The sequence below is a fragment of the Neovison vison genome, chromosome 12 (assembly GCF_020171115.1).
Source record: "Neovison vison isolate M4711 chromosome 12, ASM_NN_V1, whole genome shotgun sequence".
NCBI lineage: Eukaryota > Metazoa > Chordata > Mammalia > Carnivora > Mustelidae > Neogale > Neogale vison.
In genome coordinates this window covers 126445855-126471338 of record NC_058102.1, presented here as the reverse complement: position 1 = coordinate 126471338, position 25484 = coordinate 126445855, and the positions used below count along the sequence as shown (strand labels likewise).

General features: G+C 36.8%; 1 protein-coding gene across 1 annotated transcript in view; it reads right to left on the bottom strand.

Annotated features, from left to right (window-relative positions):
• Window positions 1–25484, bottom strand: part of MALRD1 (MAM and LDL receptor class A domain containing 1) — an 838152-nt gene that overhangs the window by 694411 nt on the left and 118257 nt on the right. Inside the window, exons 8-12 of the mRNA XM_044228594.1 lie at window positions 18464–18565; window positions 17661–17804; window positions 11476–11642; window positions 5265–5357; window positions 1931–2138 (exon numbers count right to left, since the gene is read on the bottom strand). Coding sequence (XP_044084529.1) covers window positions 1931–2138; window positions 5265–5357; window positions 11476–11642; window positions 17661–17804; window positions 18464–18565 — 714 coding nt within the window. The remainder of the gene's footprint in view (window positions 1–1930; window positions 2139–5264; window positions 5358–11475; window positions 11643–17660; window positions 17805–18463; window positions 18566–25484) is intronic.

Sequence of the window (25484 nt, the reverse complement as noted above, 5' to 3'; positions counted from 1 at the left end):
AAATAATTCCATTGTTCTATAAGCAATTTCCTTAAAACAAACATGATTGTACAAATATTGACATGAAATACTCATGTTGGCATCAAATATAGATAAATATGCATCAAAATACATAAATATTTTATAATATGCAATATGGCTACATTGTCATATCATAACCACTATATGAAGTTGATTTCAAGAAAGCATGCCAGATTTTCTTGGTTCAAATGAAGTTACATAATTTTGAAAATTAAACACACTAACACTATTTGTTAATAACCATGGACATCTAGTCTTCATTCAAAAAAAAGCAAATAGCAGAATGATGTCAAGATACACCCCACTGGGGACGCCTGGGTGGCTCAGTTGGTTGGACGACTGCCTTCGGCTCAGGGCGTGATCCTGGAGTCCCGGGATCGAGTCCTGCATCAGGCTCCCAGCTCCATGGGGAGTCTGCTTCGCTCTCTGACCTTCTCCTCGCCCGTGCTCTCTCTCACTGTCTCTCTCTCTCAAATAAATAAATAAAATCTTTAAAAAAAAAAAAAAAAGATACACCCCACTGGAAAAATCTTAAATATGTAACCAATGAAACTTCAACAGAGGAAGAGAAATGGGAAAATATGTTCAAAATCAAATGCTGAAGTATCTACTAATACTCCAGGTAGAATTTTATTAAGAAAACCAGTTAAAAGGAGAGGATAAAGAACCCTTTGGGGGGGAGGGGAGAGAAAAAAAAGTGTCAATATGTACAAGTGAAAAGAGGAAATACATTTACTTTCAGTTAAAGTGAGAATAATGCAAACCATTCGAAAGGTGAATCTCTCCAAAGAAATGGACCAAGTTGTGAGAAATTTTAAAGCACAGAAAAGAAACTGACACTCATATTAGAGATAGTGAATTACCCTCACATGTTTTTTTGAGTGAAAAAAGACCGCACCCAAAAATTCCATGGAGATCATATTGAGAAGTAGATTGTTTTGTTTACAACTACTGTTAAAACTAGGTGTCTGAGGAATTAATGGTGCTGTTTCCCAATAGGCAGAGGAGTCTTCCCTGGCTTTCCCATCGCCTCTTTCCTGTATCCCTTTCTATTGCTCTTAATAAAATCCCTCCCCATCAACAGAAGCATTTTGTACAAAGAACTTCTCATTAAAAAGGTGACACATTTATCTTGTTGCAATATTTTTCTCTTGTTCAACAACACACATACTAAAATAAAACAGTGCAACAAAATAAATGTCAAATTTTTAATAATTAAGAAAACCCACTTGTTTGCAATAGGGGATTTGGATTCATTTAGTTAGAATCCATCATTTCCAAAGACACACAAGTATCTTAGTTGCTAAGTTACCTCAGATGAGAACCATCATGTGGGCTGTAAATTAAATTATATTTCCTTTCAAATACAACTAGGTTTGAATAATAATGGGATTTCTTGTCATCACTCCTATCAAAGACTCTCCATCAAAGTCCTAAAAGGCAGCTGTTGGACCTAAATTTTACCCAGTCATGAATCCAACCATGGCTGACATGATTTCTATAGTCATCATGGCTGCCTAGAAGGCAGTGACAGCCCTTCCTCTTCAACCCCTCCCCACAGCCTTCTACATAAGAGGTCAGAATGGAAGATGCCCTATATTTAATAAAGGTCAGCAATCCATAATATATGTCTCCCAAGGTAATAGTATAAAGAGGTTCCTTCTCCCACCCATTTTCCTTTTTAACCAATACACACACACACGCCATGTTGCCGTGTTAACAAAAAGCACCAAAGCCTATATTAGCATAGAGACCCCCCTCCAAAGGACAGTGCTAATAGCTGCAGACTGGGAATGTGTATTCATTTCATGTTATACATACTAACTTTGACTCACCCAAAGCAAAGACTTAAATCCAAACACAGTCATGAATGTGAGCGTGTGAACAAGTAAACCATTACTTCACTTACAACAAGTTGTTGGGTCTTCATCACTGTCATCAGAACAGTCCGGATGAGAGTCACAAACCAATTCTTGGGAAATGCATTGGCCACTGGCACAAGTGAACTCATCCTTAGGGCAAAGCCTTCTGGGTGGGGCAAGTGCGCAAGCATAGACCCAGAGCTGACGCATCCCAATAAAACCTTTCCAGCTCAGAAGAGTGCCTTCAAATATAATCTTAAAAAAGCAAAACATGAACAATTTATGAGTTTATAATCTCTTTTAAAGAACCCGTCCAAAAAGGAATAATAGACATTTAATAATTACCGAGACAAATACCTATTAAAAGAGCCAGCAAATACAACCACCAAAGTTCCCACTTGGGAAACCTGACTCACACGTGTAATTGATCTGAATGGAAAAAAAACCCTACATTTAATAAAGTTCAGCAATCCATAATCTATGTCCCCAAGGGGAAAAGTATAAAGATATAGACACAATAGATCCACTGAGGCCTCTGAGAAACCACTCATGATCCAATGAAATACAACATGCCACTTAAACCATGGGCCATGTCCCTGCCTGCTAACTTTTAACTTGGGCATCATCTTCATGGCTCTCTTTAACATGCAGGAAAAAGAATAAGCATTATCACTACTTATACAAGAAGAGCTACAACTACATCTGGTTTTTAAAGTACTGCATTTAGTGTTGGAATGCAGGCAGGGAAAGGTTAGACAAATAGTAAAGGACACAACAGATGAACAGAAAACATAAAAGACTAAATATAAAAATCTATTTTCACAAAAGAAGAATTTCTCTAATAATTAAAGAAGTGCCAATTAAAAGAAATAAATCTCATTTTCTCCAGTCAAATTACTAGCTTTTTTGGAGGGTATGCAACATTAGCAAGTAAACAACCATCCTTGCTAGTCCAATGTAAAATACTATATCAAATTATTAATGTTCCTTGAGGTTCCACCAAGAGCAATGGTTGGCGAACACCAGACAGAAGGAGAGGTATGAATAGCTGACTTTATCAAGTAACTAATTCTCTCCTGTCCAATAGGGTGGCCACAGCTGCAAAGGGCTATTTCAAATTAAATTAACTAAAATAAAATTAAAGTTCAGTTCTTCAGACATACTAGTCACTTTGCAAGTGTTCAGCAGTCTTCCATGCCTACCTTCTACCATATTTGAGAGTACAGATACTTACATTTTCCCCTAGAACAGAAAATACTATTGAACAGCAATGAACTAGGCATTATTTGTGTATAAATAAGATACTTGGAAGAAAGATTAATTCCTTTTCATTTTTTCCAGCTGAAAGTTTCTGGATAGGTTTTCTCCTTTACAAAAATATGAGGAAAAAAATATATATATATATTTGTTAAGGATTATGTCTCAGTTTGCAAATATATTTAACAATTTAGTTCAGAAGATACTATATTCAAATCATATCTAATAATAGGAAACCTATATGCTGCTATATACATTCCCCATAGTGAATATCATAGTATAATTATGTATAAATTATTGGACCTACAGCCGTATATGTTTATAGCAGCAAGAGATTAGGTATGCAAAAATGACATTAGTTTGGGTTTCAAAAATTGATGCATTTAAACTTAGATTTGAAAAAGGTGCTATTATTGAAAGTTAATTACATTTAATATGCACTTGGAAATCTAGAATAACTCCCAAATTACTCTTTTTATTTTGTCTTTGAATTAAATAACAAGACCAACTTTAATATTCAGTTTATATAAAAGAATGAAACTCTAATCATTTAGTACCTCTTTCAGAAGTTATAAAGATAAATATCAGCTTAGAAAATTAAAATAGTGTCAAATATTAATTCAATTGGCTATGATATAAACCTCAACTTCACTGTGATTAATACAAAAACGCTATGGTTCAGAAATTCCAATCTCAGCAGTAAATGGGATTCTAAAAATCTGTATGGGTTACAGTTCAGTATCATTTGGGTTCTCCCTTTCAGCACCTAGAAAAATGTATATATGCAATATTACTATAAAGGAATGAAATTGGTTTCATGAGCCACATGTACAGTCTTATTATTTTATACTCACAGTCCAGCATAAGCATATTCATACACTCTTCATATAACAAAAAAGAATGGGATTTTAAATAAAATACTACACTTCAAAAGTAAAATTATAAATAACAATAATACCACTTACTTAAATGTTGATCACACTGACATTGCTACATTTTGCAGTGTTGCTAGGATATTAGAAAAGAAGGAAATGATGGACAAGCATTTAATATGAAAGCTAAAAAAAAAGTTATCAGATATATTTTTCTGCACAATCTCAACTTTATATACAATACAAAAATCCCAAGTTCATTTTCTTAAGAGATCATATTCCCACTGGGCACATGTATATTTCAGATATATCTTTGCACAGGTAGATATAACCATATTTTATAAAGATATGAATTACTGCCTTCAAAACATTTGTATGGTTTTTACTGGTTTTCAATACCAATTTATTTTTTATCTACTTTGTAATGACATTTTCTTCCTTGTTGGCAATGCATGGTGTTGGGGTTAGAGAGGGTAGGAGGAGAGCCCATGTACAATGAAGAGGCTTTATATAGGAGTAATGGGGCTGGGGAAAGGCTAAGTACAATGAAAGGAAGTAGGCAATTGTTCTCTCCAAATACACAAATCTACATCCTTAATCTAAGTCCTAATTTAAATTTAGCAATGGGTGATAAAATTCACTACTGCAAAGCTACAAGTTTAACTTATGATATAAAAGAATATTTGTTTTTCATGGAATACTATGCAGCCATCAAAAGAAATGAAATCTTGCCATTTGCGACAACATGGATGGAACTAGAGCGTATCATGCTTAGCGAAATAAGTCAAGCGGAGAAAGACAACTATCATATGATCTCCCTGATATGAGGGAGTGGTGATGCAACATGGGGGCTTCAGTGGGTAGGAGAAGAATCCATGAAACAAGATGGGATAGGGAGGGAGACAAACCATAAGTGACTCTTAATCTCACGAAACAAACTGTGGGTTGCTGGGGGGAGGGGGGTTGGGAGAAGGGGGGTAGGGTTATGGACATTGGGGAGGGTATGTGCTTTTGGGTAAATTGGAAGGGGAGATGAACCATGAGAGACTATGGACTCTGAAAAACAGTCTGAGGGGTTTGAAGTGGCGGGGGGGGGGGGGTGGGAGGTTGGGGTACCAGGTGGTGGGTATTATAGAGGGCACAACTTGCATGGAGCACTGGGTGTGGTGAAAAAATAATGAATACTGTTTTTCTGAAAATAAATAAATTGGAAGAAAAAAAAAAAAAGAATACTTGTTTTTCCATTGTGTACCTTAAACGTCTTCAGGCTTTCTGGTATTAACACCTCTGCTTTCACCCATTTTCCGTCAGTTGATGTGTTGTATATCCAAAATACTTCTTCTTCCTTCGATTCAAATGAAACGACATTAGTCATTCCCCAAATTCTACCCTCATGGTTCCATATGTACTCTCTCAATTACATTTCAGTAGAGTTTACCCTACCTGCACCACACCAAGTACTAGGAAGCCTAAAGTATTGGTAAAAAGGTATATGACCTTTTTTAAAGGAACAATAAAATGGAGGGAGGGAAGGATGAAAAGGCAGAGCCCAGAGGATATTTAGGACAGTGAAAATACTCTGTACGATAACATAGGGTGGACATATGTCATTAAACATTTGTCCAAATGCGTGGGACGTGCAACACCAAACCAGAGCCCTAATGTAAACTATGGACTTTCAGTGATAATGACATGTCAATGCTGGTTCATCATTTATCACAAAGGTACCACTCTCAGGGAGGACTGGTAATGGGGAGGCTCTGCGTGTGTGGGGACAGGAAGAAAATGGGAAATCTCTGTACTTGCCCCCTAATTTTGCTAGGAACCTAAAACTTCTCTATAAAAACAGTCTTTATTTTTTATTTTAAGATTTTATTTATTTACTTGACAGAGAGAGAGATCACAAGCAGGCAGAGAGGCAGGCAAAGAGAGAGAGGGGGAAGCAGGCTCCCCACGGAGTAGGGAGCCTGATTTGGAGCTCCATCCCAGGACCCTGAGATCATGACCTGAGCCAAAGGCAGAGGCTCAACCCGAAAAACAGTCTTTTAAAAAAATAAGGAAATTCGGGACGCCTGGGTGGCTCAGTTGGTTGGACGACTGCCTTCGGCTCAGGGCGTGATCCTGGAGTCCCGGGATCGAGTCCCACATCAGGCTCCCAGCTCCATGGGGAGTCTACTTCGCTCTCTGACCTTCTCCTCGCTCATGCTCTCTCTCACTGTCTCTCTCTCTCAAATAAATAAATAAAATCTTTAAAAAAAAAATTATTAAAAAAAATAAATAAAAAATAAAAAAATAAGGAAATAAAGCATATCTATATAGTAAATCTGTTTATTTTTTTTTACGATGGCAAGTAAGGACAGAACAAACATTTTAAAACAATTTTATTTTTTTTAAAGATTTGTATTTATTTGACAGACAGAGATCACAAGTAGGCAGAGAGGCAGGCAGAAAAAGAGAGAGGAGGAAGCCGGCTCCCTGCTGAGGGGAGCCAGATGCAGGCTAGATCCCAGGACCCCTGGAATCATGACCTGAGCCGAAGGCAGAGGCTTTAACCCACTGAGCCACACAGGTACCCCTTAAAAAGAATTTTAGATAAAGTACTTCAAAAATACAAATTTAAGTAGGAATTCATACTGCCAGCTACTTTAATGTTGGTCCCAATAATATTACTACATTTTATTATATTGTCAAGACATTAGAAAAGAAATGACAGGCAAACACTTAATATGGAAGTTTAAAAAAACAATGTTATCAGATATATTTTTCTGCACAATCTCAATAAATTGAAATACTTTTTTTCCCCTATGGGAGAATTCATTCCAAGTTCCAAACAATACAGTTATTTCCTGGAGATTATATTTCTATTTGACTCTCTTGTCATTCTATCAGACCTTTTTGTGCTGTCTAGAGTTCTCTATGTCATGCATCTGTGAAATGATCATTTTCCAGGTGGCAAAGTGTATGCAAAATTATGTTTCTACTATACACTATAAGGTAAGATACTTAATAAAATTCCATAATGTAGTCCAAAGTTTTGCCTATTTTATTGTGCTTTATGATTTATGACCATGCATTTATGCTCTGAAATAATAAATTCTTTAGATTCTACCAAACATATAAGTTCATTTGACATTTCCTTGGTAAAGACAGTCCAGATTGTTTGTAATATTTACCCAACGGATGCACTGATTTTTGTGTGTGTGTATCAGTATAGTGAAAATGCAGTGGCATAAATACATCTCAGACTGTGCCCTCCTTCTACTGTAGGACAGAAGACAACACTGGAAGGTGACATCTCATTGTAATTCAAATGACACATGGCACTTGGACTTCTTTCAGACTCTCGCAAACATCAATCTCCCCTCAGCTTCACTTATTTCATTCATAACCAACATTTTCTAAAAATGAATCTATTCTCAACTTAGTCCTTTACCCTCTGATGTCTACTCCAATTTCCAAGTCTTAAATATTTCAGAAGATAGTCTAAACCCATTAAAATGTACTTCATTTTATTACTTATTCATATCAACTGTTACGACTTCGACAAGACAGTGAAACGTCCATGGTAGACGTATTTTCAGCTGAGAGCTTCTGGGTCACTTCAGGAGGAAGCGGAGTTATACACAGTTGGGACACACAGCTAATTTTTCTTGGAATAATTTCCTATGCAACTTCACCTATTTAGCCTCGAGACACTTATCTCTTGCGCAGACGCTTTAAGTGACACGCTTGGCAAGTTTCATTCATCATGTCCCTTCACTTTCCATCTTACGAAAATAACTTAGAGCATTTGTGCTCTTTTTTCACAATGACTAATTAATTCCCCTCTACTCTACCCAAAGAAGAATGTGTTTACATTTTTTTGAAAAGTGAGCAGAATTCTTTCTAAACTTCAGTGGCTTTTTGTACTCTAAGTTAATGGTTAATACAGATCTTTTTTATCGCATTTTCCTGTCTGACAACACAAGTAACGACAAAGAAAAAGTTTACTTCAGTTAAATAAAAGCAGCTTTTATTTTATTCTGTCCTAACTCTCAGACTCTTCTTACCTAGTCACTTTCAACAGGTACCCATGTAAGAAAGAAGCCCTCGGCTCAGAAAAAACTTTCAAGTGACGTTTTAATTTTCTATTATCTTATAATCAATCAATCAATTTTTTTAAGTATCTTTACTCCCCTAGACTAGGATCAATAATGCCATTTTACCTTTCAAGGAAAGAATTGCTCTATCTCCTAAGAGACCTAAGCTTATCCTTCTCTCTGCCAGTGAGAAATCAAAGGTCCCAATTTCCAGCTTGTTTTTTTGTTCTTTTAAAACTATTTTTGAGGGGTGCCTGGATGGCTCAGTCTTGGTTAAGCATCCCAGGTCATGCTCCCAGGGTTCTAGGATGGAGCCCTGCATCAGGCTCCCTACTCAAGCAGGGAGTCTGTTTCTTCTTCTCCCTTTGCCCCTCCCCCTTCTTGCTCTGCTCATTCTGCTCTCTCCCTCTCTCTCTCTCTCTCTCAAATAAACAAATTAACTACTTCTGATTAGATGCAGGAACAGGAACATGTACTTTGGCAAAGACTTTCCTTCAAGGAAAGCTTATGATGGCTTTCCTTTTTATAAACAGTTTTGGGGTGTCTGGCTCAGTGGGTTAAGCCTCTGCCTTCAGCTCAGGTCATGATCTCAGCATCCTGGGATCAAGCCCCACATCAAGCTCTCTGCTCGGCAGGGTGCCTGCTCCCCACAACCCTGCCCTGGCCTACCTCTCTGACTACTTGTGATCTCTGTCTGTCAAATAAATTTTTAAAAATCTAAAAATGAATGAATGAATAAATAAATAAATAAAAACAGTATCATATGAGAAAAGATATGTTCTAAGGCATTTTCTTCCCTGCCCCAACTATGTGTTCTCCCTATTTGTCACCGGATATTTTAAAAATATCTAAAAGGTACCACAAGCTGGGCACCTCGCTATCCTTGGCTCACTGACGTGAAAAATCTCTTCAGTATAAAGGATAGGCTGTTGCTAAGGTTATTATTTTATAGAAGATAGAGACCTGATATGGTACAAACTAGAACGGCTACACACTTAAGCTGATCCTAACAGAGTCAACTTTTTATTTAACAACTTGTCTTTTACCTGTGTTATCTACTTCTCAAGGTCTGATGCCCTCTGAAAATATAGAAAAAACTACCTTCACCATCCTTCCTAGGTATTCCTTGATTTACCTGCACATATCCTAAGGGTTGTTGTCTATATTCTATTCATGGAAGATTTAAATGATCATCTCATGAAGTGCTAATGTTTTAAACAATAGGTTTGGAGTCCTTTTTAACTTTGTGATAAAACATGAGCTCAAAACTTAAATGTATTTTGATGCAGATTTTCCATTGGTGACCAGTATGTTATACATTATATGTAGAGATCAGAGCCAATAGTATGAAAAAAAAAACAGGAGATTGCCTTGCAGAATACTGGGTAAACTAATAAACAAAACACCACTCAGTGCTCTGAGATGTATGCCCCCACCGGTTCTAATTAATTCATTAGGTCAGTTCTCCATGACTAACTTCTTTTCTTATAATGTGGGAGATGGAGCTCTGATAATTCTATTCGTATTAGATGATGTGGTATCTGGAGTCAATTTGTTTATAATCTTTTCTTATATAGTCCCAAAGTTTATAATCCATCACTCATGTTCAAGGTAGATCAAAATAATTTTTAGGATTGGGAGCCATACTGAACAAATTTCTACTCAAAGTTAAGATACTCATTCAACATTCAGTGAATAGTAATTGCCTGTCATGTGAAAAGTACTATCATGGGAACATATATTTTTTTAAAGACTTTATTTATTTGTTTGAGAGAGAGAAAGAGAACATGAGCACAAGCAGGGTGGAGGAAGGTAGAGGGAGAAGCAAACTCCCCACTGATCAGGAAGCCTGATGCAGAACTCAGTCCCAGCACTCTGGGATTATGATCTGAGCCAAAGGCTAATGCTTAACTGACTGAGCCACCTAGTCACCCAGGACCATATATTTTTTAAAGCACCTTTAACTATAACATAAACTCAACAAAATTATTTTACTGTCAAATGCTACAATAAAAATGTCACCAAAATATAACATAATTATAGAATGCTAGAAATTGTATCTCATCCATAAAAACAAACAAATTATATTAGGCCACCTAACGAGCCTATTCCTCTAATTTCATGCTTTAGAACTCTGTGAATGTTTTGGAAAAGAAGAGGTAGAAGAAAAAAGACTGGGCATGAAGAAAATGATACAAAAGAAAAAGAGAACAGTGATGTGATAGAACCAGGGGGGGAAAAATAGAGAATCCCTTTTGAATTTTCAGTTCTCCCAGTAATAGGCAGCTAATAGGTCATATCTAAGGATTAATTATGATGGCACTTCAGACTTCAGAAGCAAACAAAACAGAAGAAAATGTTATTGACAGATGGTCTGTGATACTTAAGAATAGATGGTAAATAAACTTTTGTTGGAAAATGAATCTGGCCAACATGAGGAGGAAGTGTCAACTTGATTTATTCAAAGCCCCTGAAGCCAAAAGAATCTGACTTGGATGTTTTTACTATCTTCCTTTTTCCTTTCAGGATTCCTGCAATTATAGTCAAATGTTTCCCATTGCTAGAATGACCACTATTTATGCCTGTGATTTTTTAAAAATTCCATCTATAAATAAATTTTCTTCACAATAGAAATTCTCAAAGTGCCTCTGATATTTTTCCACTTGTGAAGGATTGTTTTCCGTTAAAGTTAGGTATATTTTTTTAAAAAAAAGCTTAGAGTTGTTTTATTTGCTAGCATAACCACTGCAACTTTCATTCAACCCAATGAGCCATTTTTGCCCATTCCAATGACTCATTTGTTTGTATTTAATCAGTAATTACCAGTCTCTAAAATTGTATCTGCTGGTACCATAACTAGTAATTTGTTTCCATCATAATTATAGATCTAGTGATATATGGATCTAAAATCCAAAACAGATCCCATCAGAAAGTCAATATGAGCCAATAATACAGAATCTCAAATATCATTTTTATTAGGCCTATAGTTTCTTTAATATACTTTCATGAATTTTTAATGATTTTGTAAAATAATATTATACAAATTATCACATTATATTTTCTACATGCTGGTTTTGGTTTTTTTCTTTTAAGTAGGCTCCATTCTCATCGTGGATCCAAACACTGGTCTTGAACTCACAACTTGAGATCAAGACCTGAGTTGAGATCAAGAGTAGGACATTTAACCAACTGAGCCGCCCAGGCACACCTACATCACAGTAGGTCTTAAATCAGGTTCTTAATATTTCTTTTCAAAGGTATACTAAATAAGTCAAGTTAAAGAATACCTAAAGCCTACACACAAATGAGAAATAGAAACACAAGTTGCCAAATAGAAATTTCACTCATTAAATGAATTTGAGATAAATGTAAGTTTCTTCTCACCTTATTATTGTATAGTCCTATTCTCAGAACACTGTTTTCCATGGAATAATAGAATTGAAGATGGCAGCTCTTGCCCAGGCAGTGACACAGAGAGCTATTTAAATAAGCTTTGCTGTCTAACTGGTTAAGAGTAGAAGCATCCTTAGCTCCTAACCAGATATAGTAACCTGAAAAATAAAGGAAAAGGAAGCAATTTAGGAAAAAATGAGCTGCTTTCTGTTTGAACAAAATTATTGCTTTGTGGACTTTTCAAAATCAGGCTTGGAAGACAAATATTTTACTTAAAGGGATAGGATGTTTTATTCATTCCTTATTTATTTATTCATTATTTTTAGGGATACGATGTTTTAAAATGATTTTGTCAACTACAAATTATAGGCTTTCATTTCTATATGTGATTTTTAAATGCACTGAAATCTGCTCCTAGTTTCTGAAATTAGGAAATTTCAATTCAATATTCTTTTAAAAAGATATCGACTTTGTATCCTGCCACGTCAATGTGCAGAAATCAGTGGCTTTCTTATACACTAACAATGAAAATACAGAAAGGGAAATTAGAGAATTGATTCCATTTACTATAGCACCAAGAACCATAAGATACCTTGGAATAAACCTAACTAAAGAGGTAAAGGATCTGTACTTGAGGAACTATAGAACACTCATGAAAGAAATTGAAGAAGACACAAAAAGATGGAAGACCATTCCATGCTCTTGGATCAGAAGAATAAACATTGTTAAAGTGTCTATACTGCCTAGAGCAATCTATACTTTTAATGCCATTCTGATCAAAATTCCACCGGCATTCTTCAAAGAGCTGGAGCAAATAATCCTAAAATTTGTATGGAATCAGAAGAGACCCCGAATCGCTAAGGAAATGTTGAAAAACAAAAATAAAGCTGGCGGCATCACCTTACCTGATTTCAAGCTTTATTACAAAGCTGTGATCACCAAGACAGCATGGTACTGGCATAAAAACAGACACATAGACCAGTGGAACAGAGTAGAGAGCCCTGATATGGACCCTCAACTCTATGTTCAATTAATCTTTGATAAAACAGGAAAAAATATACAGTGGAAAAAAGACAGTCTCTTCAATAAATGGTGCTGGGAAAACTGGACAGCTATATGTAGAAGAATGAAACTCGACCATTCTCTTACACCGTACACAAAGATAAACTCAAAATGGATAAAAGACCTCAATGTGAGACAGGAATCCATCAGAATCTTAGAGGAGAACATAGGCAGTAATATCTTTGATATCAGCCACAGTAACTTCTTTCAGGATACGTCTCCAAAGGCAAAGGAAACAAAAGCGAAAATAAACTTTTGGGAGTTCATCAAAATCAAAAGCTTCTGCACAGCAAAGGAAGCAGTCAACAAAACAAAGAGGCAACCCACAGAATGGGAGAAGATATTTGCAAATGACAGTACAGACAAAAGGTTGATATCCAGGATCTATAATGAACTCCTCAAACTCAACCCACACGAAACAGGCAAACACATCAAAAAATGGGCAGAAGATATGAACAGACACTTCTCCAATCAAGACATACAAATGGCTATCAGACACATGAAAAAATGCTCATCATCATTAGCCCTCAGGGAGATTCAAATTAAAACCACATTGAGATATCACCTTACACCAGTTAGAATGTCCAAAATTAACAAAACAGGAAACAACATTTTTTGGAGAGGATGTGGAGAAACGGGAACCCTCTTACACTGTTGGTGGGAATGCAAGTTGGTGCAGCCTCTTTGGAGAACAGTGTGGAGATTCCTCAAGAAATTAAAAATAGAGCTTCCCTATGACCCTGCAATTGCACTCCTGGGTATTTACCCCAAAGATACAGATGTCGTGAAAAGAAGGGCCATCTGTACCCCAATGTTTATAGCAGCAATGGCCACGGTCGCCAAACTATGGAAAGAACCAAGATGCCCTTCAACGGATGAATGGATAAGGAAGATGTGGTCCATATACACTATGGAGTATTATGCCTCCATCAGAAAGGATGAATATCCAACTTTTGTAGCAACACGGACGGGACTGGAAGAGATTATGCTGAGTGAAATAAGTCAAGCAGAGAGAGTCAATTATCATATGGTTTCACTTATTTGTGGAGCATAACAAATAGCATGGAGGACAAGGGGCGTTAGAGAGGAGAAGGGAATTTGGGTAAATTGGAAGGGGAGGTGAACCATGAGAGACTATGGACTCTGAAAAACAGTCTGAGGGGTTTGAAGTGGTGGGGGGGTGGGAGGTTGGGGTACCAGGTGGTGGGTATTATAGAGGGCACGGCTTGCATGGAGCACTGGGTGTGGTGAAAAAATAATGAATACTGTTTTTCTGAAAATAAATAAATTGGAAAAAAAAAAAAAAGAAGTCTGTGACCACTAAAACTGCCCTGCAAGAAATATTAAAGAGGAGTCTTTGAGTACAAAAGAGAGACCAAAAGGGACAAAAATAAGAAAGGATCAGAGAAAATCTCTAGAAGCAACAATATAACAGTAATAAAATGTCAATAAATACAGATCTTTAAATAGTTACTTTGAATGTAAATGGACTAAATGCTCCATTAGGAAGACATAGATTGTCAGAAAGGAAAAAAAAATTAAGACCTATGTATATGCTGCCTAAAAGAGATTTATTTTAGACCTAAATATGTCTATAGATTGAAAGTAAAGGGATGGACAAACATTTACCATGAAAATGGATGCCAAAATAAAGCAGGAGTAGTAATACATATATTAGACAAACTAGATTTTATTTTTTTTAAAGATTTACTTATTTATTTTAGAGAGAGAAGGAAAGCATGCAAGCAGGGGGAGGGGCAGTGCTAGAGGGAGAGAATCACAAGCAGACTCTGCACTAACTGTGGAGCCGGACATGGGACTTGATCTCATAACCCTGAGATCATGACCTGAGCTAAAACCAAAAATCAAATATTCCACTGATTGAGCCACTCAGGCCCCCAGACAAACTAGACTTTAAACCAAATACTATAACAAAAGATGAAGACGGGCACCATATCATAATAAGAAGGACAACCCAACAAGAAGATGTGACAATTGTAAATATTTATGCACCCAACTTGGAAGCGCTCAAATGCATAAAACAATAACAAACATGAACTAATTGATAATAATACAATAATAGTAGGAGACTTTAACCCCCCCACTTACATCAATGGACAGATTATCTAAACAAAAAATAAACAAGGAAACAATGGCTTTGAATTTAAGGAACATCAGAAGAAATTCTTCAAAGAAAAGGAAAATGATATCTGTCAGAACCTCAGATCTAAATAAAGGAAGGAACAGTACTAGGAAAGCAATAAATAAAACATATCAGTTGCTAAGTTTTGGCAAAATCCTTAATTTATAGTTTCCTTAACTGATCCAAAAGAGCATAGTTTGTTCAAAATAGTAACAGCCACAATGCATTTGATGATTATAGTTTGCAAATAAGTGAAATGAATGTCAACAATGATGCAAGGGACAGGAGGGAGGAATTGGGAATATTTTGTTATTATAAGATACTTGCATTACATGAAGAAGTATGAAACTATTTGAAAGTGGAATTGGATTAGTTGTAAATGAAGTTCACAAATTCAGAGCAAGCACTAAATAAAGGGTGAAAAGGGAAGTATAATTGAAATACTAAAACAGGAAATAAAAAAGAAGCGTATGCCTGGGTGGCTCAGTTGGTTAAGCAGCTGCCTTCGGCTCAGGTCATGATCCCAGGGTCCTGGGATTGAGTCCCACATCGGGCTCCTTGCTCGGCAGGAAACCTGCTTCTCCCTCTGCCTCTGCCTGCCTCTTTGCCTGTGCTCGCTTGCTCTCTCTCCCTCTCTATCTGGCAAATAAATAAATAAAATCTCTAAAAAAAAAAACTACAAAGGCATAACAGAAGTGGAAGACAAAAATAAGAATAAAGAATAAGGGCAAAAATAGAAAACACTAACACACAGGCCCCCAGGACATATATTTAATAGGAACTCAAGAAGATAAGAACAGAGGGACTCAACGAGAATTATTAGAAAAGAGTAACATACCATTTCCACAAGTGATGAAATGCATACATTCTGAGCATTGAAAAATTTAATTAAAAATATATTCATGATCTGTACTCATTATAGTGACATTTTCAAACATTAGAGATAAACTTTTTTTTAAATCTGCATAAAACTGAAAAACAATTAGATGAGTTCAGACTTCCCAATGACTACCGTAGATATCAGGAAATAAAGAACCATCTCCATGTGCTTAGAAACAAAATATACAGACTTTCTTTAGAAAATCGCCTGACCTGATTGATTATTATTTAGGAGTGAGGTCATTAAAAATATTCTAAGTTTATAACAGAAACGTTAAGCAAGCCCATCACCACAGATCTTTTCTAAATTAAAGGACAATTAGTAAGTGAAGCTTTTCAAGAAGGAAAAGAAATCAAGGGCATGAAATAAAAGAAACAATGGTGAATAAAGAAAATGATAGGGATGACTGGGTGGCTCAGCTGGTTAAGCGTCTGCCTTTAGCCCAGGTCATGATCCTAGGGTCCTGGAATTAAGCCCTGTATTGGGCTCCAGGTTCAGCAGGGCAGCCGGCCTCTCCCTCTGCCTCTCCCCCTGCTTATGTTCTCTTTCTTTCAAATAAATAAATGAAATCTTTAAAAAAAGAAAGAAAGAAAATGATAAAAGATAAAAAACCAAAAACTTATGACCTTAACAAACATCTCACCAAAGAAGACATATGGATGGCAAGTAAGCATATAAAAAGGCACTGCGTACCATAAGACATTAGGGAAATGCAAACTAAAACAAGGAGATACCACTACACACCCATTAGCATGGCCAGAATCCAGGACACTGACATTGCCAAATGCTGGAGAGGATGGGAAGCAACAAGATCTCTCATTCACTGGTGATGGGAATAAAAAATGGTACCTTTACTTTGGGAGACAGCTTGGTAGTTTCTTACAAAACCCAACATTCTTACTACATGATCCAGCAATCATGGTGTCTGGCATTTACCCAAAAGAGGTGAAAACTTAGGTCTACACAAAAACCTTCACATAGATGTTTATGGCAGCTTTATTCATAATTGCAAAACACTTGGAAGCAACTAAGATGTCCTTCAGTAGGTGAATAACGTCTGGCACATCCAAGCAATGGAATATGATTCACTATGAAAAAGAAATAAGCTATCAAGCCATGAAACGACATAGAGGAATCTTAAATGCATATTACTGAATGAAAGAAGTCAATCTAAAAAGGCTACCTATTGTATAATGCCAACTATATGACATTCCAGAAAAGGCAAAACTATGGAGAAAGTAAAATCTACATGGAAGGGCGCCTGGGTGGCTCAGTGGGTTAAGCCGCTGCCTTCGGCTCAGGTCATGATCTCAGGGTCCTGGGATCGAGGCCCGCATCGGGCTCTCTGCTCAGCAGGAAGCCTGCTTCTCTCTCTCTGCCTGCCTCTCCATCTACTTGTGATTTCTCTCTGTCAAATAAATAAATAAAATCTTTATATAAAAAAAAATCTACATGGAAGAAGAAAAAACAGCTATTGCTTTCTGAAAAATCTTAAATTAAGTAAAATCTTAAATTACTACTTTAAGAAAAGACTAACAATATGCCTCCTCAAAAAAAAAAGAAAGAAAAACAGTGGAAAGAACAATAAACAGAAACACAAACTTAATATTAGATGAAAAAGAAACTTATCAACACTAGTGAAAGGGAGAGCAAATACATTTTGATAGAAGCCTTTTAATACCTTTCCTATTGGTTCCCACAAAATCTATTATCTCCTGATGATAAGAAAATAATAAAATTTACAAAATTAAAATAGTTTACCTAGTATAATTCTTCCTTTACATTATTGATAATAAGGTTTTTTTAATTTTTTTTTTTTTACTAAATATAGTTTGAAGTGGCGGGGGGGTGGGAGGTTGGGGTACCAGGTGGTGGGTATTATAGAGGGCACGGCTTGCATGGAGCACTGGGTGTGGTGAAAAAATAATGAATAATGTTTTTCTGAAAATAAATAAATTGGTAAAAAAAAAAAAGAAAGAAAATATACTCAGTATCTTCATCAGGATCCCTGATGAAATGTTTTAATACCACTCACAATAAATCACAATTCTGAAAAAAATATATAAAGAATATTTTTTTTTTAGTTCCTACCTTCATCACTCTTTTGATCCTGCTGAGGTCTAGATTCTAATGCAGGAATTTCTCTTGCTTTTGTGCGCATCCAGGAAATTTGCCCAGCAGATGTTTCGGACGCCCAGTCATGCATATCAAATTCCAATCCACAGATCTGATACACTATAGAAACGTGGAAAAGTCACCAGAGTGGCTGCTTAGCCATAGCATATGAGTTGTAATCAAGGCTTCACACACACACACACACACACACACACACACACACGCACCCGCACGCACACACACACATTCTAATTCATACCTAGAAATTTTGGTTCAACAAGCCTTGGAGTATACCAGCATACCTGTTTTTCAAAAGTTCTTCCTTGACCCAGATGGGCACCCTCCCGAAGGCAAACCATTACCATTTAAAAGTAAAAAGATGTTTTCACTTTTTCTTGTACCCCTGCTCCAGTTACAATGCTTTCAATGGCATACATAGTATCTGACCTGACCTATCTTACGGAACTAAGTTAGTTTAAATCATTTGTTATTCATAATCGCACTGCAATTTTAAAGAAGAAACACTGGATATAATTCAAAGATGGTCTTTAATGGAACTATTTTACAGAACAACATCACTTTAAATTGACATACTTAGTATCTTTCACGCTTTGAATAAACCACAGACTTTCAATAACACTTTGGGTAAACTTAGGACATAAATGTCAGCAAAGTTTGGCAAGTGAGTATCAATAGTAGTGGTCTGAATTACTACCAGTGGTCCAAGTCTCATGGGTGGCTACCTACCTTCATGGCGGGCATCTCAATTTAACACTTACCCCTCAGTCCTTCATCTGTAGAATCAAAACTGCAAAGACTTGTATCTAGATGGCACTGCTCCTGCTCCGTATTCAATGTTTCTGGACAGGGTAAAATTTCATCTGTTAAATTTAAAAATTGGCAAGAAATGAGATTAAGTGCATCTGGAAAGGCACATGTACTTTTTTCAAATGTTAGCATTTGTTCTAGAAAGAACTCTCCACCCAACTCTGTTCTGTGGCAGCGTCTCCCCTCAGGCAACCCCATTACACACTGCTAGAGACAGAGACAGAACAATACAACTCTGCTAGTGCTTCTGCATTTTAACCAGATCCCTGTGGTGACTACCAAGCTCCCAAACCAAATCTTCCATGTATCCATGAAGTAACACGGCCTAATGTGGAAACACAAAGCCTATGGTGAGAAGCATAATGGAACATGTGTCAACTGTAAGATAGACTGTCCTCTTTAGCTGGAAGCTGATCTACTGGAACTACTGCCCCTGTCATCTTCTCCCATTGTGTCTGTTTTTTCCTCCACCACCCTCCCAACACTGAGCTGGAGAGTGGACCAGGTATCCTTCCTGTCCTGTTGCTACTTCCAGACAATTCTCACTCCCTCCTCCAGAAATACCTGAGCCACAATCTTGACAAGAACCACAAGACCTGGGACAGCCACAACATTGGCTCTGGTGGGGGTAGGAGAAATGAGTGCAGGAGCTCACCACAAGCAACATGGGTCCAGTTGAGTGCCCCGAGCATTTCCAGTCAAAGGCATCACTGTGGATACGCTGAGACCTCCAGGAAGGAAATTCAAGACCTACTCCAGCCTGTATCTGTGTGGTGGAAGGTGAGCACGCAAGAGCCCACCACCACGCCGACTGAAATGGCTTCGTATCTGTGACTACTCACTTGGTTGCATGTGGCCATCCCACCACATTTTCTTTTCTTTCCTTTTCCGCCACTCCTAGGTAGCTATTCAAAATCCTTTACCCCCTCCTTCACCTTCCAATTCCTTCTTGCCATCATCATTCTCAGATAATCATGTTGCTTCACATTTCATTGGGAAAATGAGAGGAAACAGGAGAAAACTTCCCAAGTCCTGCCACCCATCTCCCTGCACTGCTGCCCATGTTTCTTCAGAAAATCATTTCCTCTTTCCCGTTTTAGGAATTATTCTAGCAATTTCCTCCCCTCCTTTACATCTACGGGTTTTCTTTCACTTACACAAGGGGGCCAAAATTTCACCCATGGAAAGAAAACCCTCTGACCCTACAACCCCCTCCAACTAACTTCGCTAAGTTCTATGTATTTACATGGACTCCAACACGAGTTCTTCTCCCCATATCCTTTCCTAAGCCTATTCCAGAGAGGTTTTTTGATTTTTTTTAAGGAGCTAAAATTCACATAAAATTCACCATTTTAAAGTATACAATTCAGGGGCTTTTCTACAATTATAATATTGTACAATTATTACCACTACTTCCAAAACATTTTCATCCCTCCAAAATAAAACCCATACCCATTATAAGTCACTCCCCATTCTCTGCTCCTCCTCAGGCTCTGACGACCACCAACCTTCTTTTCATCTCTATAGATTTGCCTTTTCTGGACATTTCACATAAACACAATCATACAATATAGAGCCTTTTGTGTTTGACTTCTTTTACTTAGCATAATGTTTTCGACGTTCATTCATGTTGTAGGGCATATCAGAACTTTATTTTCTTTTCTGTACCCTTACCACTCCACTGAAAGTGCATATATCAGGAATGACCTATATTGCTAGATCCCATATTTAATTTTTCCTTCTTGTCACACCTGACATGTCAGTAATATTGGATATACTTGATTACTCCCTCTTTCTTGAAACCGTTTCTTCACTAGGTTCTGATACACGATTCTCTCCTGGTTTTCCTCTTCAATTACTAGCTCTTCATTCTCAGTCTCCTTTGCTGGTTTTTCTTCATTTCCTCCGCATTACACAAGTAACATGAGAATGCCCCAGAGCTCAGTCCTTGGATCTCTTCTCTTCTCTACACCCACAATCTTGTTAATATCACCTCATTTCATATATTTAAAACACTTCCTAGATGCCAACGACCCATAAAATTATCTTTCAGTCCCAGCTTCCCTGGACTCCAATATTTATATATCCTGTTGCTGTCTTGGCCCTTTCACTTGGAGAGCTAACATGCATCTTGATAGAAATGGGTCTAAAACTAAACTTCTGCTTCTGTCTCCCCAGACTTTATCCTCCACTTTTCTTCCCATCTCAGCTCATGAAAATTCCATCCATTCTATTTCAGGAAGAAATCTGGATCCATGACCCATCTCTTGCTCTCACCCATCACTATATCCATCAGCAAATCTTTGCTTTGTCTGTACACTAGCATCCAGAATCTCGCTATGTCCTACCACCTCGGCTACTACTACCAATTCTGACTCAAGGGAGCATGACGCTTTCTGGATTACACTAACTTTTATTTTGCCTCCTTACCCTCTTCTGACCTTTAAATATGTCTGTTAGGTCATATATCCTCTGCTCAAAATTATTACATGGGTTTCTGTCCTTCATGAATAAATGCATTAGCTCTTACCATGATCTTCCTTATACAAACCAAGATGACTCTTGCATTAGGACCTTTGCATTTACGGTTCCTTCCAAAATACACATGGCTTACTCCCTCAACTCCTTGGGGATTTTTCTGCTCGTAAATGTGCTCTCCATGTACTATGCCTGACTACACTATTTAAAACTCCATCTTACCTGTATCTGTGGCACTTCTTTTCTTGGCTTTCTGGTTTATTGTTCTCCATGGCACTTATCACCACTTGACATAAAATTCTGTTTTTTTTACTTACTGTATTTCTCTCTTTCACTAAAATGTAATTCCATGAACACAGGGATTGCTGTTTTTTACTGCTATCTCCCCCTTGTCTGAAACAACCCTTGGCACAAATAGGTGTTCTCTATATACTTGTCTAAGGACTGAACAAATCCATGACCTAAGAACAATTCAACAAAATTCTTGAAAATATCATAGATAGTATATAAATTGTTTACACTTTTATTTGGAATAAAATTGAAGCAATTGGTTATAAAACGATTTATGAATAACATTCGTAAGCTGATTTCTTATCATGGGAGTTTAAAAATGATGAATATGCAAAGTCTCTTGAATGTAAGATCCACTGAAAATAAAACTGCATATGCAATTAAGGGAGTGTGAGTAATAAATGAAGCTAAGATTACACAATAACAATTAACATGAAACAATTAAAACTGTAATTTTTGTAGATTCACATAATAGCTGCAGATCTTCTGCCCCCTAGAGCTAAATAATTAAGTATTGGCCATAGTTCAACTAAATGTTGTATATTATCTCTAATTTTTCACTATTTATACAAAACAAAAACCTCACAAAAGTACTATAAACAAAAATAGCAATATAGTCAAATATAAATTATAAATTATTAAAAATGTAGCTTGGGTCAATTGGTATTCAATATCTTTCATCAGTGTCAACCATTATTCTACCTTCATCCCCCAAACTGACATTTATAACCATAAAAACAGTAGATGGGGGTCTGAGTCGACAATCAATTAATCTCCTGGGTACCTCTTTTTATTTTAGCGCATTCAGTCTCAGAGCTCAAAACTATTTAATGATGGTAATTATCTATATATTAATAAGTATTTTCTCTACATCCCCACCCTCTTTATTTCTCACTGTTACATTACACCACAATCTGGCTGCAGAAAACTATTTTGGGAATTCTAAAATCTTCCATCCATGATACGTGTTCATCAGGATGAAGCTTTGTCAACCATTTTAAGGCCTCTATAAGTGAAGACACATTTCCTTCAAATCTTATCTTGTACAAGCAGGTTATGCAAAATTGGCCAGATTCTCTCTCACATGGTACAGAATGAAGTCAAAGTCTCAAGGCCACTGGCTTAGAAGTTATAATTGACATCTACTTTTGACTCCTGGGGGTTTAGACAATCTCCTTGTCAATTTTCTTAAATTAGTAAAGGATTTCAAGGAACAGTTATTGGATCCTAAAAGTTAGCTAGAAACTAATAAAACAAAAAAGGTAACTAGCTCCTTAGTTATTTAACTGGGTAATATGTATGTACCATTCAAATTCTCATTAAAAGATGGTTTTGTGTATTTGGGGCCTTCATAAATGAGATGAAGGCAAGATCCTGGCAAACCAATATAAAAATATTCAAAGAATATTCACAATATTCTGATTATGAACCACAACAGCATGCCATTTTTATAAAAATTATAATAAGCAATTTATTCAAAATCAGTGGCTAAACACATACCTATTTATTCACAGTCACAAAGCTTGACTTTTCTTTCATACATGCTACTTTGGTAAAGTCTAAAAAGATCATTCTTTCAATGAATGTGCTGTGAATTGTTTTGGAAAAGGGCAGTAATTAGAATGATACTGTTTGAAGGTGTGGGAATAATATAAAAGATTTCTCTAATGTTAGAAAAAGAATTTAGTTGAACTAAAATTTTCAGAAACTATAAGGGTACCTATACCTACACCATAAGCACATTTGTAAAGTTGTTCACATTTTGATAGTGAAGAGAAATACATACAGCAAAACAATAAAGTTGCACTTTTTCTTTAAAGATACTGCTACTAGGGGCACCTGGGTGGCTCAGTGGGTTAAAGCCTCTGCCTTCAGCTCGGATCATGGTCCCAGGGTCCTGGGATCGAGCCCCATATCGGGCTCTCTGCTCTGCAGGGAGTCTGCTTCCTCCTCTCTCTCTTTCTCTCTCTGACTGCCTCTCTGCCTACTTGTGATCTCTGTCATATAAATAAATAAAATCTTTTTTTAAAAAAAGATACTACTACTAAGTACTCTATGTGGCAGCTTCGTCACCATCAGAATTGTTTAAACTTTTAAAAGTTACTATTTCTTCTTTAAATGTTTAAACTTCCATATGGAAAATGAAGTCAGACTTTTGATTATCCAGTTCTATGAATTTTGGCAAACATAGACCCATCATCTTTCAATCAATACTCCATTTATTTAGTCAGATCTTCTTGATGTCTTTGATCATTACTTGGTAGTTTTCAGAATTCAAACCCAGCATATTTGTTTTGTTTTGTTTTTTAAAGTCAGGTTTTATTAAATTTATTTATTTTCAGCATAACAGTATTCATTATTTTTTCACCACACACTGCTCCATGCAAGCCGTGCCCTCTATAATACCCACCACCTGGTACCCCAACCTCCCACCCCCCCCCGCCACTTCAAACCCCTCAGATTGTTTTTCAGAGTCCATAGTCTCTCATGATTCACCTCCCCTTCCAATTTACCCCAACTCCCTTCTCCCCTCTAACTCCCCATGTCCTCCATGCTATTTGTTATGCTCCACAAATAAGTGAAACCATATGATAACTGACTCTCTCTGCTTGACTTATTTCACTCAGCATAATCTCTTCCAGTCCCGGCCATGTTGCTACAAAAGTTGGGTATTCATCCTTTCTGATGGAGGCATAATACTCCATAGTGTATATGGACCACATCTTCCTTATCCATTCATCCGTTGAAGGGCATCTTGGTTCTTTCCATAGTTTGGCGACCGTGGCCATTGCTGCTATAAACATTGGGGTACAGATGGCCCTTCTTTTCACGACATCTGTATCTTTGGGGTAAATACCCAGGAGTGCAATGGCAGGGTCATAGGGAAGCTCTATTTCTAATTTCTTGAGGAATCTCCACACTGTTCTCCAAAGAGGCTGCACTAACCTGCATTCCCACCAACAGTGAAAGAGGGTTCCCCTTTCTCTACATCCCCTCCAACACATGTTGTTTCCTGTCTTGTTAATTTTGGCCATTCTAACTGGTGTAAGGTGATATCTCAATGTGGTTTTAATTTGAATCTCCCTGAGGGCTAGTGATGATGAACATTTTTTCATGTGTCTGATAACCATCTGTATGTCTTCATTGGAGAAGTCTCTGTTCATATCTTCTGCCCATTTTTTTTATATGATTGCCTGTTTCGTGTGTGTTGAGTTTGAGGAGTTCATTATAGATCCTGGATATCAACCTTTTGTCTGTACTTTCATTTGCAAATATCTTCTCCCATTCCATGGGTTGCCTTTTTGTTTTCTTGACTGTTTCCTTTGCTGTGCAGAAGCTTTGATTTTGATGAAACCAGCATATTTTTTGTTAGATTTATATGTAAGAATTTACTTTGATTGTATTATAAATTTCATTTATCTAATTTCAGTTTCCAATTATTCATTGCCATTATATAGAAATCCAACTGATTTTATACCAACTTTGTATCATTATTATGATAAATTCATTTACTAATTCTAGAAGTTTTTTTAAATACATTTTATGATTTTTATCCATAGACAATGACGTCTTCTGCAAATATGGATAGATTTATTTCTTTTGTTCCTTCTATGCCTTTACTTATATGTCTTGCCTTATTGCATTGGCTGGGCTTTCCAGTATGTCATTGAATACAAGCGGTAAGGGTGGACACCACTGCCTGCTTCTCAGTTTTAGCGGCGAAACATTCATTCTTTCATAATGGTTATGATGTTAGCTGTTGGGTCTTTGTCTATGCCATAGATGTCTATCATTTGCTGAGGTTTTTAATTATGGCTGTATGTTGATTTTGTCAAATGCTTTTTCTGCATCTACTAAGATCATCATGTGCTTTTCTTCTTTTGTCTGTTAACAAGGTACATTACACTGATCGCTTTCCAAACATGAACCAACTCTGCATCTCCTGGATGATTTTAATGTATTCTCTTTCTAATACGTTACTGGATTTCCATTAAGGTTAATGAAATCAACTATAATACCTGGCTTGTTAAAATGTAACATGGGGCGGGAGTAGGTTTCAGAGTAGCCATGTGCCTTTGGAATGCCAAGGCCTGCGGGCCAGTCAGCTGTTGAAAGGTTGTAATGCCTTCAGGAGTTGCCTTCCCGAAGCTTTCTTAGCTGAAACAGCCTGCCTTAGGCTATGTTTAGCAGCATATTAGTGTT